The sequence below is a fragment of the Ochlerotatus camptorhynchus genome, unplaced genomic scaffold, assembly GCF_037179485.1.
Source record: "Ochlerotatus camptorhynchus isolate MF236.1 unplaced genomic scaffold, CSIRO-AGI_Acam_v1.1 ptg000062l, whole genome shotgun sequence".
Taxonomy (NCBI): Eukaryota; Metazoa; Arthropoda; class Insecta; order Diptera; family Culicidae; genus Ochlerotatus; species Ochlerotatus camptorhynchus.
Window position 1 is genome coordinate 2,956,471 of NW_027040552.1, and position 14,695 is coordinate 2,971,165.

The window sequence follows — 14,695 nt, forward strand, 5'->3', positions numbered from 1 at the left end:
AAATGGCAACGACTGGTACGGTTGCTCTAAGTCTGATATGTGACGCTAAGCATCTCCAACGAAATATTTCTTTTTAAAACTCCGAAAGGTTAGATATAGATTGCTAAAGTATGATTGTGTCAGTGATTTGTTTTTATCTGGAAAATTTTCCGCTATGAAGTTTTTTTTTCTTGATGAAAACATTTGTCGATGAACATCGACTTTCTCTTTTCATAACCACTGCTATTCAAACAGATTTCATGCTAATTCTACCACATGGTTTGATACAGGAGGTTCTTATCTAGCGTCCAAAACATCAAATACCACAGGGAAAGGTTTTGCAGCTGAGTTATTGACGAAAGAGAAAGTCGATGAAGAGAATCGATAAATTCAGACAGGACTTTTTGAAATGTTTATCTAGATTTTGCGTATACACGGTAAGAAAAAAGTACCCAACGGCCAGTTCACTTTTACCTACTTTTGACTAGTTTGTCTCCTTTTCTCCTTCTAATGTTGTCAAAAACGGAGGGGCAAGACCACCCAACAGGGGTAGTAAAGTGTGGGAACCCAACGTTGAGTATAATCATATTTACCTACTGTTGGGTACCACTAACTTACTTTTGGTTAAAAAGCCAGTGGAAAATTCCATACGAACTGCACACAAGTAAATGAAAATTACTTTGACCCGCTTTACCTACTTTTGGGTTCCTGCACTATAGTGCCGAGATGAGTGAAAAGAACTTAATTTTGGGTACTTTTTTCTAACCGTGTACGTATACGTGACGTAGGGTGCGTACGATAAACGTCAGCAATCTCTATGAACACGGAGAAAAAATACTTCCCCAAATTTGAGTTCTTTTTACTTAATATTGACTTCAGCCTCTCACTTGCACTCGTTATTGTTGTCAAAAAAGGAACGGGAGATTCGACCCAACGATATAGTTCAGCCCAATAAGTTACTTTTGAGTAAATTGCATATTCTCAAATTTACGTGAATTAAACTTAATTTTGGATAGAATATACTCAAGAGTAGGTATTTTTTTTTGCTGGTGTTAAATGGAAACTACTATATGCGATTTACTCAAATTTAGGTTATTGGGCTGAACCTGGGGTGGGACGTGCTGTCGAATCAGCCTACTGATCATTCTTGTATGAAATTGGTTCCAAACGTAAATAAACCCTGTAGGTTCCTTATGCCTTGTTTACGTTTGTAGCCAGTTATGCGAGGTAGGCGACGATTGTTCGTATTTGACAGCCACCTCCCCCCCTTGGGCTGAACCCTGGAATAGAGATTAGTGACGTTTAACGCACGCACACTAGCGGGAGCAACACCGTGTAAAGTTGTTTATTATTTTCCTCTGACTAACCTAAAAAATGTATGAAAATAGATCTGTCAAAATGAGTTTGACATCGATTTGTTATGTATTTTCCTCGGATATTCACTAACACACTCTCACATATCGCACCAATACAACCGGACGTAAAAATCTCTTTTGAGGGAAAAGTACTTAATTTTGGGTAGTTTTTCATCTCCGTGAAGATCAGTTACATCCCTAATAAACGGGTACCATACTCTAACGATATCATAGATGGTACGACTATCCCACATAAAGTTGGGATGATATCCCGAATTGGTGGTTAGGCGCTTCTTATGGTTATTGTTTATGCGGGATCGGTTCGGTAAATTACGAGGTAAATTACCAACACTATACTGCTTTAGAAAATCAACTTATCAGGTATTCAATATACTTTGACGCACATGTCGCACGCTAAGCTTTGACGTTTCTCGCTGTCAAACGCATGTATCTCGTGCGATGCGGCGGTGTGTCGATTCTCGACAACATATTAATGTTTTATTTACCATTCCCCGTATACGAGCAGATACAAGTTCACCAACTCGTTACGTATTAATTTGCCTTCAAGGCCACTAAACCAACGCAACATAAAAAGTTCCTCTTGTTAGCTTGATTAGTGTTGTTCACATTCTAGCTGTGTGCAGTCAGATAAAGTGCGAGGGCAACGTGTTCGACCGGAATCCTTCCCTTTACCTTTCCACGGATAATCCATAATCAACCGCGGGAGCTACTACCTGTCCCATTTGTACATTCGATCCCCCAGCCCGGTAGGTAGATGTCAATTCCAGAAATAGCCAAATATCATCGCGTTCGAGTAGGGACTTTCCGACAGAAGGGAGATGAATTCGATGCCTAGGAAAGCGAATCAAAAGCGCAAAATAGACGAGTCAATTGGCAAAAATTACATAACGGTAGCAGTGAAATATCAATCAGTCTATTTCTAGCCCGCATGATCGAACCAGATTGATAAGGTCTAGCCAGATGCTTCTGATTTGCACCTCGGTGCGAATTAGCAGCAATCAACGGCAGCAGCCGCCACACTACCAATATCTTATCGCACCAGTTCAATGTAAATAACACTGATTCAAGTACTTTCCTTTGAATCGCCGATATCTTTTTTAGCGCAACACTCGGAAGTCCTATCGACAGTTGATTATTGGTGACTAATTAAAACCAGCACAGAGATGGCAGCCGCAATGGGAAGGAAGCTGATCGACAGCTTGAAGAGCAAGGAATTCCGAGATTATCTGATGAGCACCCACTTCTGGGGTCCGGTCGCCAACTGGGGTATTCCAATCGCTGCTCTCGCTGATATCAAAAAGGATCCGAAAATCATCTCCGGGACGATGACCACTGGTAATGTATTGATGTATTTAATATTTAATAAGTCCCTAATTGGGCGCAGGGTTTAAAATCCCTCATTAATGTGTTATATCGGTGCACTTTACCTTCGTTCATTCCTTCGACGGCTAGTGAACTTATGTACCTCGGGGGTGGGGTGAGAAGTGTATTCTTCTGGATTTGGGTCATCTTCCAACCACAGATGAATACAAGCACCAAGTTATAAAAACCACACGAACTCCATTTACAATGTAACTAGAATACTGAACTAGAACATTGAATTAATGACAATATGGAATAGAATCGTCCCACGACCGATCTACCATCCACTGGCTTGAATTCTAGCCTATGTTTACCTCGTAGCTTCGATAGTTGACCTAGTGATCGTTGACGATAACGTCATTCATCCGATCGGTTCAAGAGAGTGAGTGACCACCGATCTCATTTCCTGTAGTAGAAGGATACAGATCAAAAAAGACTGCCAAGTTTTTCCCTTTCCATAGGCATCGTTGGATTTGATCAAGAGTCACAAATTAGTGAGATATTGTTAATAAATTGCAATTCACTCTGTATGAGGGCAGACAAAATGGAGCGCTTTTTTTGATTTTGAGAATAATGGATGTCAATATTCATATGATCTGTTCTTATCAATTTAGTAGCTTATAAACTAAACTATCGTACCAAATGTATGATTTACTAGATCATTTCGAAATCATTATTATATTTTATGATTCTGCTCGATACGACGGAAAGGTGCCTAAGTAGTTATCTAGCTTATCATGGAAAGCAAAAAACCCGCAGGGCAACGTTAGTACGGTACAGATCCTGCGTCTACAAGGGCTAGGTGATCTTCACCAAAAGCTACCGAACCGGCCTTTCGAGAGCAGAGAAGTTTAACGCAGGAGGACAAATTAAGAGTGCCTTCAAGGAGGCACAAGAAACCACTTCTGCGCTGAAGGTTATGAGCGCCCACCAGTATTTAAATGACACAGTTTATATGTGGTATGAAGGTGGATGTGATACCCCATCCCTCCCTCAATTCAACAAGGTTTACCACACACCTTGACGTCATCGATGACCCGTAAACGATCTGCTCCAAAACCTAAGCGAACAAGGGGTCAACATAGAGAGGGTCTAGTATGAGAGAGGAGCGGATTCAAAACAAACTGTCTTGGCCACCTATGCCTAGATGATTTCTAGCAACACTGCTAATGCAATCAAGATAGACGCTGCTCGTTTGGCTCTGGCTTCAACAGTTCGTTTGGCTCAAAACCAGCCAGTCCGCTCCTTTCTTATACTAAACCCTCTCTAGGTCAAACAGGTCAGCAGAACCACACGCAGAGCAAACGGCGGTAGGGTTAACACGTCGACCCTTATCCTTACATGTGAGGCTACGTGCTTTCCCGAATACCTACGTTGATTTCGGCTTCTTGCGCGCTGTCGCACTCAACCATACTATCCGTCACCCATGCAGTGTTTCAACTGTTGGGATTTCGGACATACGAAGCTACGGGACAAGGCCGTCAAGCCGATCTGTGGGAAGTGTTCCGGCGATCACCCGATCGCCGAGAATAGATAGTGCGCGAACCCCAAGTTCTCGGTCAGAGCCTGCCCAAGCTACTGCAGAGAAAACTAGATCCAGAAACTCAGGGTGGATATGAATCTGTTCTACCCTGAAGCGCGAAGAATTTATGACCAAAGCCATTAGTTCAAACTCCTTCTCAAGAGTCGCCTCGGCCAGTTTGGAGGGAACCCTTGCTGAAATGAGCCGGAAGATCGAAGATCTCGCCAACGCGGTCCGTGATAGGGACACGGAGATCACCCAGCTGAAGGCAGCGCTCGCAATGAGCTGATCCGGAAACACCAATAGCATGTCAGATGCTTCATTCCCGAACTCACCACTGCCGGATTTCTTTGCGATGATCTAGTAACAGAAATGAACAATAATCTACATCAATCTATTAAGACCCTCGTGGCAACTCAGATCACCATTCAAACCAAGCTCCAGCAAATTGAGGCAGTTATACAAACGTCCGGTCGGTCCACTCCTGCACCGAATCTACAGAAACCTACGGCCGAAATTTCCACTACAGTTGCCACACCTATTACACCCAGAAACCCCAAGAGCTCGGACGATATAGTCGACGTCAGCAGCGACGTCTCCATCTCATCGGAGAGCGCTAACGACGTAACTATCACTCCCGACCTCAGCCCGAACCCAGACATGGGTGTCGATACGCCATTACCTAACGCCTACACTAAAAAGTCCTCAAAACGACTCTCCCGAAACGGCCACCACGCATAACTCAGTCTCCCAAGATACCGAAGTCTCTTCGGCTATCCCCGGAGACACCTGATGACGTCTGAATGAAAGTTGTTGCTTCCTTTCAACGGCTACTGAACAGTGCCTGACACCGGACATCCCAAATGGTCACCCAAAAAACAACTTCATCGCAATCAACTAACCACCGCCAAACTGGTTCGACTTCCGTCTCGAGTAGCCGAAGTACCGTTGAACTGGAAGCCAAAACTCCGCCGGCATCTTTGGACATCCCTCAGCACCCGAACCAAGAATACTGTGCCTCGAGTATACGGACGGACAAGGAATGCAAAACCCACTCATCCGAAGGACTCCGCGGGATGCAAACGTTCGATAGTCTCATCGAAACCAAATTGCGTCGCCCAAACACAACTAGCCAACACTGCCCTAATAATCAAGAACGAGATCACCCGTTCACAAGCTTGCCAAAACATTCTTTCGCCCGTTAGGACGCCCCTGCCTTGGATGGGTGGAATGCCTCCACCTGTCCCTGGTGGGGCCATGTTTCATTCGGTTCGCTACTCGAGCTCCCCGGCGACCTTTTCCGCTGTGGCATCTTCGCCTCGGTTGGATGCAGCGCCTTCGCCTGACATTGGTGGAGCACTGGCTGACATTAATTCTACGACCAACAAAACCGATGCCGAGGGAATCGAAACCGCCACTACAACGACCGAAGTCACTAGAACGTCACCGGTTAACACATCCTTCGCTTCCGTTGGGACATCCCTGCCCAGGATGGGTGGAACACCTCCACCTGCCTTTGGTGGGGCTCTGTCTCATTCGGCATACGAAATCGACCTTTCGTCCGTTTCGCAGCACTACGATGCATCGAGCATGTTCGATATTAGTCTACCCGACGACCAGAGCAGCAGCCATCACCGTGACGAAACTGGGTCCTCTGGTTCGTACAGCTCGTACCCCCTACCGGCTTTGCCAAAGCCGATAAAGTTCCTGTTGCAATGGAACATCAATGGTTTCTTGCATCATCTAGCGGATTTGGAGCTGTTATGTCAAGCCAATTCTTCCTGGATGATAGCTCTCCAGGAAGTCAACAAGGTAGCAGTTGAGCAGATGAACCGTCTGTTGGGCGGTAGATACTGGTGGACAGTTAAACGCAGGAACAATTTCCGACACTCTGTCGCCATCGGGGTTCTGAAAGAGGTTTGTCGACCTTGACTCAGAGTTTCCCATTTTGGGAGTTCGCTTGGAGGAACCGACAATCAATTCGAAACTATCGATTTGAAATTGGCTCACTACTTGACTAGCCTATTGGTCCCAAGCAAATCGATTAAAGTACCCCATTCTAGTCAACATTCTAGTACTGCACAATGTTTGTTTTGATTCGCTATGAAAGCTTGACAGATAAAATGAGGGGTTAGTGGAATTTCCTATGTTTCGAGGTGTGAATCGATTAGCTTGGGACCGAAGATAGTACCAGAGCTGAGCCAAAAAGTTGAGCACGTTTCTTCGGGACCTAAAAGTTACCTCTATGGTACATCCACGTATTTTTCGACGCTAGGAGAGCTTCTCCCGGAACTCCAACATGATGGAAAAACCGAACGTCTTAGCTTGGGATCCTCCTTTTTGGCATCATCCATCCCGACGTCGAAAACCTCCGAGAGCTTCTTGCCCGGAATCATCACCTTCAGCAATTACTCTTCCAGATTGAGCAGAAAGGTGTAGTGCGTCTGAATCGTTTCTGTCGGATTGACCAGCAACGTTCGGACGACATTGGTGAAGATTGGTGTGCGGAGTGATCTACCTATCTGTACTGCTCTGTAGCTATCGAGAACGGCACAACCAGTGTCGGCCATTGGTCCGAAATGCCAAACGATCCAGTTGGACGGACTTCCTCGAAAGCATAAACGCCTCAGAGTCTTCGGCGGAGCTCTGAGGTAAGGTCAACGCTTTCAGTGGCAAGCGCCGCACGGCCCCACTGCATATCCGCAATCGTTGCAGATAAGCTTGGCGATTACTTCGGTGACCTCTCGGTGATTTCCAAGTACGGCAACAAACCCATCGACTTCGTCCGTAAACAGGTTTCTCCGGACACGAGCAACCTGAGGATCAACCAGGACTTAACCTGGCAGGAGCTTAGTAGAAGCAACGGGAAATCAGCCGGCCCGGACTGCTCAAGAACCAGGGTAAAGTAAAAATGCTAGAGCTCTTCAACCAGCTTTGGTAGACAGACTCGTATTCAGAGGATTGTAGGGAGAGCTTAGTTGTTCCCATCCCCAAATCAAACGAGCCGACACGGGACGAGGCGAAGTTCGAGCGGATGGTCAACCCAGGCCTGAAGCAGTTTCTCGAGGCTGGTGGCCTTCTAAACCATCAACTACACGCATTCCGGCAAGGCCACGGTAGCCCAAATGATGTTAATGATACTAATCATAATAATAATAATAGTAAAATTATATGTCAAATAATCACAGAAAGAAAAACAAAGCAACATATGGTCAGAATGTAAAAAACATACATGGAAATACACTAATTTTCTCTGTCAGTCACTGCTACCGGCGAAAACAGATGAGAATCTCCGACGAAGCGCATCACGTGTGAGGTGAAAGTCGATTACAGATGTGACTCTGTTGAACACACGCTGTAGTCCGCAAATCGCTACGTAGTTCGTGCGACGCAATGGCAGTCTCAGCATGAGGTTGTTACGGAGTGGTCGGGGTTGCACGTTTAGGTCAATTTGCCACAGGATAGCCTCGCAATCTATTCGTCCCTGTAGAGTGTCGGCGATAATCAAAGCTCTGCTGGTGTCCCTTCTAATCCGGAGAGGTTTAAGGTTTATCAGTTGGCAGCGACTCTCGTAGCTGGGCAGCCGAAGCGGATCTCTCCAGGGCAGTCTACAAAGCGCAAAACGAAGAAAGCGACTTTGAACAGATTCGATTCTCTCGGCACCATTGTTGTAATTCGGATTCCAAACCGCAGAACAATACTCAAGCGTCGATCGTACGAAGGAGCAGTAAAGAGATTTTAAGCAGTAGACATCGGTGAAATTCTTAACTATCCTGAAGATGAATCCTAAAGTCCTAGACGACTTATCGATGACATAAGAAATGTGTTGCCTGAATGTTGGCTGTGAATCCAACACCACACCCAGGTCTTTCACCTGATTCACGCGTTCGAGTGTCGTTCCAAGCAGGTCATAGCTGAATACAATCGGTTGCTTTTTTCGTGAGAACGTTACGACAGAGCACTTTGCTGGGTTCACTACCATTCGATTCAAAGTACACCAACTGGCGAAGACATTAAGCTGATGTTGAAGATTGTGGCAGTCAGCGATCGAGCAAATTCGTAAAAATATTTTGAGGTCGTCTGCATATGATAATCGAGGTCCTTCGATAACCAGATTCACGTCGTTGAAGTAGAGTAGAAAAATCAACGGTCCCAGATGGCTTCCCTGCGGTATACCTAGCTGATTTGCAATCTCCTACACTTCCTATAATCGCATATCAGTCCCATATGGATAGGAAATCAAGCAAAGATGGGACTGATATGCGATTATGGCTAGTATAGCAACCATAAGTTGGCGACCAGTAAGATACGAACGGAACCAACTCAAGAGATTACCGCTCACCCCAAGCCTGTCGAGTTTAGCAATCGCAATGTCATGATTCAACTTATCGAATGCCGCGGATAGATCGGTATACATAACGTCCGTCTGTACCCGTTCAGTCATACTATCGGTAATGTAGGATGTGAGGCATAGCAGATTGGTGGTTGTAGAGCGACCGCCAGTAAACCCGTGTTGATCAGCACTCAGATACTGCTTGCTGTGAGAGAGCAACGGTTCCATAATAACAAGCTCGAATAGTTTCGAAACAGCACTCAGCGATGTAATTCCACGATAGTTATCCACGACTCGTTTGCTTCCCTTTTTGTGGACAGGAAACATGTGTGCAAATTTCCAGGATGGAAATATACCACTGGAGAGAGACATACGGAATAGACGGTGAAGTGGAGTTAACAAGCAAGCAATATGTTTGTTCAAAAACACGGACGGAACTCCATCGGGTCCAGGGTTGAAGGACGATTTGAGCTGCGTTACTTACTTACTTAAAAGTCCTGTGCACCACCAGCGGTGCAAAGGGCCAACGTGAAAGACTTCCATCGACTGCTCGCTTTTGCCTTGACCTGGGCCCAGGTCAGATTTCTATCGACTTGCTTAATTTCCTTATTAAGGCTCCGCCGCCATGAGCCCCTGGGTCTGCCTCTGCTGCGATGTCCTGCTGGATTCCAATCCAGCGCTTGCTTGCAGATTTCGTTTCCGCCCCGTCGAAGTGTGTGGATGAACCACCTCCACTTTCGCTCTCGAATTTCTGTTGCTATCGGCTTCTGATGACATCGACGATGGAGCTCGGCATTCGAGATCCAGTTGTGAGGCCACCAGGCACGAATTATATAACGCAGGCATCGGTTGATGAAGACCTGCAGCTTTTGAGTGTTCTCCGCTGATACACACCACGTCTCGCTGGCGTATAGCAACACAGATTTCACGTTCGAGTTGATAATTCGGATTTTGGTGCGTTGACTTATCTGGTTGGATCTCCATACGTTTCGTAAACTCGCAAAGGCAGCCCTAGCCTTCTTGATTCGTGCACCTATGTCGCTCTTGGTCCCGCCGTCCGACGCTATTTGGCTGCCAAGATATTGGAAACTTTCGATTTTCTCCACTGCTTGCCCCGCTACCGTAAAGTTGGAAGGGTTGCCCGTGTTGATATCCAACGATTTGGTCTTGTTGACGTTGATGGTGAGACCCGCCGCAGAGGAGCGTTCGGCTAGGTCATTGAGCTTACTCTGCATATCAGAGCGCCGTTGTGCTAGTAGAGCAACATCATCAGCCAAATCGAAGTCGTTGAGATGCTCCATGGTGATAGGCTGCCAATTGCACCTACCATGATCTCGTCGATTACGATGAGAAACAGTAGCGGTGATAGTATACATCCTTGTCTCACACCAGCGACTACCCGGATAGGGTCGGACAAGGCTCCGTTATGCAGAACTCTGCACGTGAAAGCCTCATACTGCGCTTCGATGAGGTTGACGATTTTATCCGAGACTCCCTTGCGTCTCAGGGCGCCCCACAGATTCTCGTGATTGAGACGGTCGAAAGCTTTTTCGTAGTCAATGAATACCAAATAAAGGGACTCTTGGAATTCATTGACCTGCTCCAGGATGATGCGGAGCGTGACAATATGGTCCACACAAGATCTTCCGGCACGGAATCCTGCCTGCTGCCGTCGGAGGGTCGCGTCGATCTTCTCCTGTATCCGATTCAGGATAACTTTGCACAGAACTTTGAGAACAATACACAGTAACATGATGCCTCGCCAATTGTCGCACACAGTCAGATCCCCCTTCTTTGGGACCTTCACTAAGATGCCCTGCATCCAGTCGGCCGGAAAAGTCGCGGTGTCCCAGATATTACAGAATAGTTGATGCAACATTTGTGCGGATAGCATGGGGTCAGCTTTGAGCATCTCTGCTGATATGCGATCGACCCCTGGAGCCTTGTTGGATTTCATGCTTCGGATAGCTGCTTCAATCTCCTGCAGTGATGGGGCCTCGGAATTGACGCGAGTGATGCGCCGCACCCTAGGCAGATCATGATGGCTGGTTGGCCGTCGAAACTTGAAGAAGTTGTTTGAAGTGCTCAAACCAGCGTTTCAGCTGGTCAGTGGGGTCGGTAAGCAATTGTCCAGTCGTGTTCTTCACTGGCATCCTCGGGTTCAACCTTGCTCCACTCAGGCGTCGTGAGATATCGTAGAGGAGGCGTATATCGCCAGTATTCGTGGCTTTCTCCCCTTCGTCGGCCAGGGAGTTCACCCACGCTCGCTTGTCCCGTCTGCAAGAGCGCTTGACTTCCTTCTCTAGAGCCGAGTACCGTTGACGGGCTTCGTTCTTGGCTCCTCTGGTTCTCGCCCGCTCTATCGCGGCTTTTGCTTCTCTACGCTCCTCAATCTTCCGCCAGGTTTCATCTGTGATCCACTCTTTCCTCTGGGTGCGCAGCTCACCCAAGTTGTTCTCGCTTGTTTCTATAAAGGCATTCTTGATGGCCGTCCATTGTTCTTCTACGCTGCCACCTTCTGGAACGTCCGCAGCTCGAGTCTCAAGTTCATGAACAAAATACCTTTTTACCGCTGGATCTTCAAGTCGGCGTGTGTTGAACCGCCGCCCGAGTCTCTCCTCCCGTCGCTGGATCCGCGCCATGCGTAGGCGAATTTCACCGATTAGAAGGTGATGGTCAGACGCGGTGTCGGCGCTGCGTTTATTCCGGACATCAAGAAGGCTCCGTCTCCATTTTCGGCTGATGCAGATGTGGTCGATCTATTTTCGGTATATCCATCACGGGAAACCTACGTTACTTTGTGCACTGGCCGATGGGGGAAGAGCGAGCCCCCGATCACCATGTCGTTATTGCCACAAAATTCTGCAAACAGCTCACCGTTCTCGCTCATTTCGCCGAGACCATGGCGTCCCATGACACGCTCATAGTCCGTGTTATCGGAGCCGATCTTCGCATTGAAGTCGCCAGTGTAGATCTTGATGTCACCCTTTGGAACCTTATCCACGACGGCATTCAGTTGACTGTAAAAATTCTCCTTGTCCTGTAGCTCGGCAGCATCGGTTGGCGCATAACATTGGATTATGGTAAGGTTACGAGCCCGTGTTCTAAATCTGGCAACGATTATCCTCTCATTAACAGGCTCCCACTTGATGAGCGCAGCACTTGCCTGGACGCTAAGTAGGAGACCAACTCCACGATGGCGGGGAGCGTTTTCACCTCGAATACCAGAGTATAGTAGTACCTGTCCCGACGGCAGTTTGTGTTCTCCAAAGTTTGGCCAACGAACTTCACTCAGTCCCAGGATTTCTAGCTTCATGCGTCGCGCCTCGTTGGCGAGTTGTGCCAGTTTACCCTGCTGGGCTAACGTCAATACATTCCATGATCCAATTCGTGTCCGTTGTTTTGCGCTAAAAGTCATTGCCGTTAAATCAGTTCGATGTCTTTCTCTGTTGGTTTCTGTAACAATTGTAAAGATTTCAGAGACAGTAGGTGGTTGGCCTAAGGTCTCCTATCCGCCGTGATGGGGCTGCCATCTTAGGTGTAGCTTCCGGGGAAGAGCATTTCTTATTCAGCCGGTGGATGCCAGTCAGACGCTGTTTGAGCCGCACCTCCATGGTGAACGCTCGGGTTGGCGAAGCATTTCCTCTGCCACCGTGCTATGGTTACCGCGCCAGTGTTCGCGTCGCACCTCCTCACTCTGCTATTGTCGGATTGACAACATTGCCCAGGCTACGCCAACCAGCTGTGTCCATGTTTCAGCTGGCAGTCTTTTGTGATCATATGACTCGTGGAGGCGTGAGGACCGGAGCTAGGTATATCGCTCCTTCCAGATTGTCACTCACCATTTTGTAGCCCTTTGAGCTGCGTTGCAGCGTTAGAAATCATCTCAACGTTGACATCAATTGCACCCAGCGTTTGACCAATTAGTGGGATGTTCCTGGCTGCGAGGGAAACATGGTCGTCACTTAGTCTCTCATCAGTGAACACACTGGCAAAATTGACAGAAAAAAGGCGGCAAATATCCTGCGTTGCTCGTTCACGTAGTTCCAGAAGGATTTCGGGTGTAGTTTAAGGTTACGCTGAATACCTCGTTGAAATCGCAGAAAGCATCGACGACTGGCTCGCTGATACTCGTGATTAAGCCTCACGTAGTGATGTTTCAGAGGAAGCGTGCGATACTTCGTAAATCTTCTCAATGCAGCTCTTTTGGTCGACTTCAACCTACGCAGCTCAATCGTCTGCCAGGGAGGGTGAGAGTCTTTGCGGTGAATTCTTTTCGGGATGTGTCTGTCAATGACATATGCCAAGACATGAGAAAAAGTTTGCGCAGCGGCCTCAACGTCGTCATGATCGAGAATGTTCTCCCAGTCCATGTTTGACAACACATCTACAATGCTTCGATGGTCGGCCTTTCGAAAGTCATTAGAAACCGCAGCAGGAAGACTATCGAAATCACGAACGAGATTGTCCTCAACAGTGACAATCAGAAGAGGGTGGTGCGGAACAAGCTTAACTAGTGGACAAGGTGCTGTGGAAATGAACGGGGCATTGTCCTGAGTGTTCACGTTCCTCAAGGTTCAGTCATTGCTGTCACCTTGTTCCCGGTAGCCATGAAAGTGTTTTCGAGCGGTTACCAGCGAACATCTACATATTCGTGTACGCAGACGACGTGCTAATCGTAGCCACAGGTCAGACTCCGGGACGAACGAGGATCAGGGCCCAAGCAGAGCCAGATGGGCCGTTTCGAAAGCTGTCTGCTGGAAAGAGCGCTAGGTGCCACGTTTGCCAGTACCGACATCGGGTCTGCCGACCATCCATAAAGATCGGTTATCAAGCCAAGCCAGGACCTTCAAGGGGTCATCTTCAGCTATCGCAGCAGGTCAGTCATAGACAGCCGGCTGATGTATGGACTAGAGCTGACCTGCATCGCCACCGACAATACAAACACTCGCTCCGGTGTACAATAGCTACACGCACATCATCTCCGGTCTCCTGCCCTCGACGCCAGCTGATGCCAGCTGTGTCGAAGCCGGCACTCTCCCTTTTCGGTACCGCATCAACGCAGCCATTGCCAACAAAGCCGCTGCATTTTCAGCAAATACCGCCGTCATTAACTGCATCAAGTACAATTTTTCAAGTATTATACCAAATGGGGTAGACCCAGAGAATTCTGAGGAGACCTCCAATTGAATTTCAAAAGATCTTAATTTTGAATATAATTTAAAAATTCGTTTCTAATTCTAGTCAAATACCTAAGTTATTAAAAACGTCACAGGAACTAAACATTCAACATCTATCTTTCTTTCATGTAGCCCTCTGCCTCTACTCGATGGTCTTCATGCGCTTCGCCTGGAAGGTGCAGCCGCGGAACATGCTCCTGTTAGGTTGCCACATTACCAACTTCACCGCCCAGAGCATCCAGGGAGCGCGGTGCGTGGAGTACAACTACCTGGGGAAAAAGGATGTTGCCGCTCCAACCGAAGCAAAGAAAACCAAGTAAACTCAACTGAACGCGTTGAGTTGACTAGGGATGGTAGGGAATTCTCTCGAATGGTGGATGTCGAATCAAGCTAGCAAAATTTTCAAAGGTATAACTATTAAGAGTTGTGTAAGTTAACAAGCTGTTTCTCCAGGACTAAAAGTTCACAGAACAGGTGCTTTCGTAAACAAAGGGAATATGATTCTACTGATTTATAGGTTTAACGATTGATCCGGAGTTAGAGTGGACGTTTTTGTGTTGTTGTTGTTGTGGAGCTTGCAACGGTCCAGTGTCGGGTACTGTCAGTTTACAAGGGAAAACGATACAATACAGGGGGGTTAGAAAGGGGTAGAGCGTAACACTTTTTAGACAAACTTAACACGTAGGATATAAAATTATACAAGCGCACTTTTGCACCATTTGTAGTAAACGATAAAACCGTAGCGGTACCAAAACATTGCACAGAGATTCATAGACAAATAGATCGTTCCACAGCTTAATTACCTCAGGATTTAGTTCATTTGCCAATAAGTAGACGTAATAGCAAACAAATCTTCAACGCTCAACCTCTTATTCGTTTTATAGTATGATAACGAGATTACAATAAACCGATTCAATTGTAACAAAAGACAACTTTCGTTACT

At 46.9% G+C, this 14,695-nt stretch overlaps 1 protein-coding gene across 1 annotated transcript; it reads left to right on the plus strand.

Annotated features, from left to right (window-relative positions):
- The first annotated feature begins 1,789 nt into the window (after positions 1 to 1,789).
- On the plus strand, positions 1,790 to 14,492 carry Mpc1 (mitochondrial pyruvate carrier). Its single transcript, XM_065216421.1, has 3 exons — positions 1,790 to 2,101; positions 2,457 to 2,690; positions 13,885 to 14,492. Exons 2-3 carry the CDS (start codon positions 2,519 to 2,521, stop codon positions 14,070 to 14,072), a joined length of 360 nt encoding a protein of 119 aa, XP_065072493.1. The 5' UTR covers positions 1,790 to 2,101; positions 2,457 to 2,518; the 3' UTR covers positions 14,073 to 14,492.
- Positions 14,493 to 14,695: the final 203 nt, after the last annotated feature.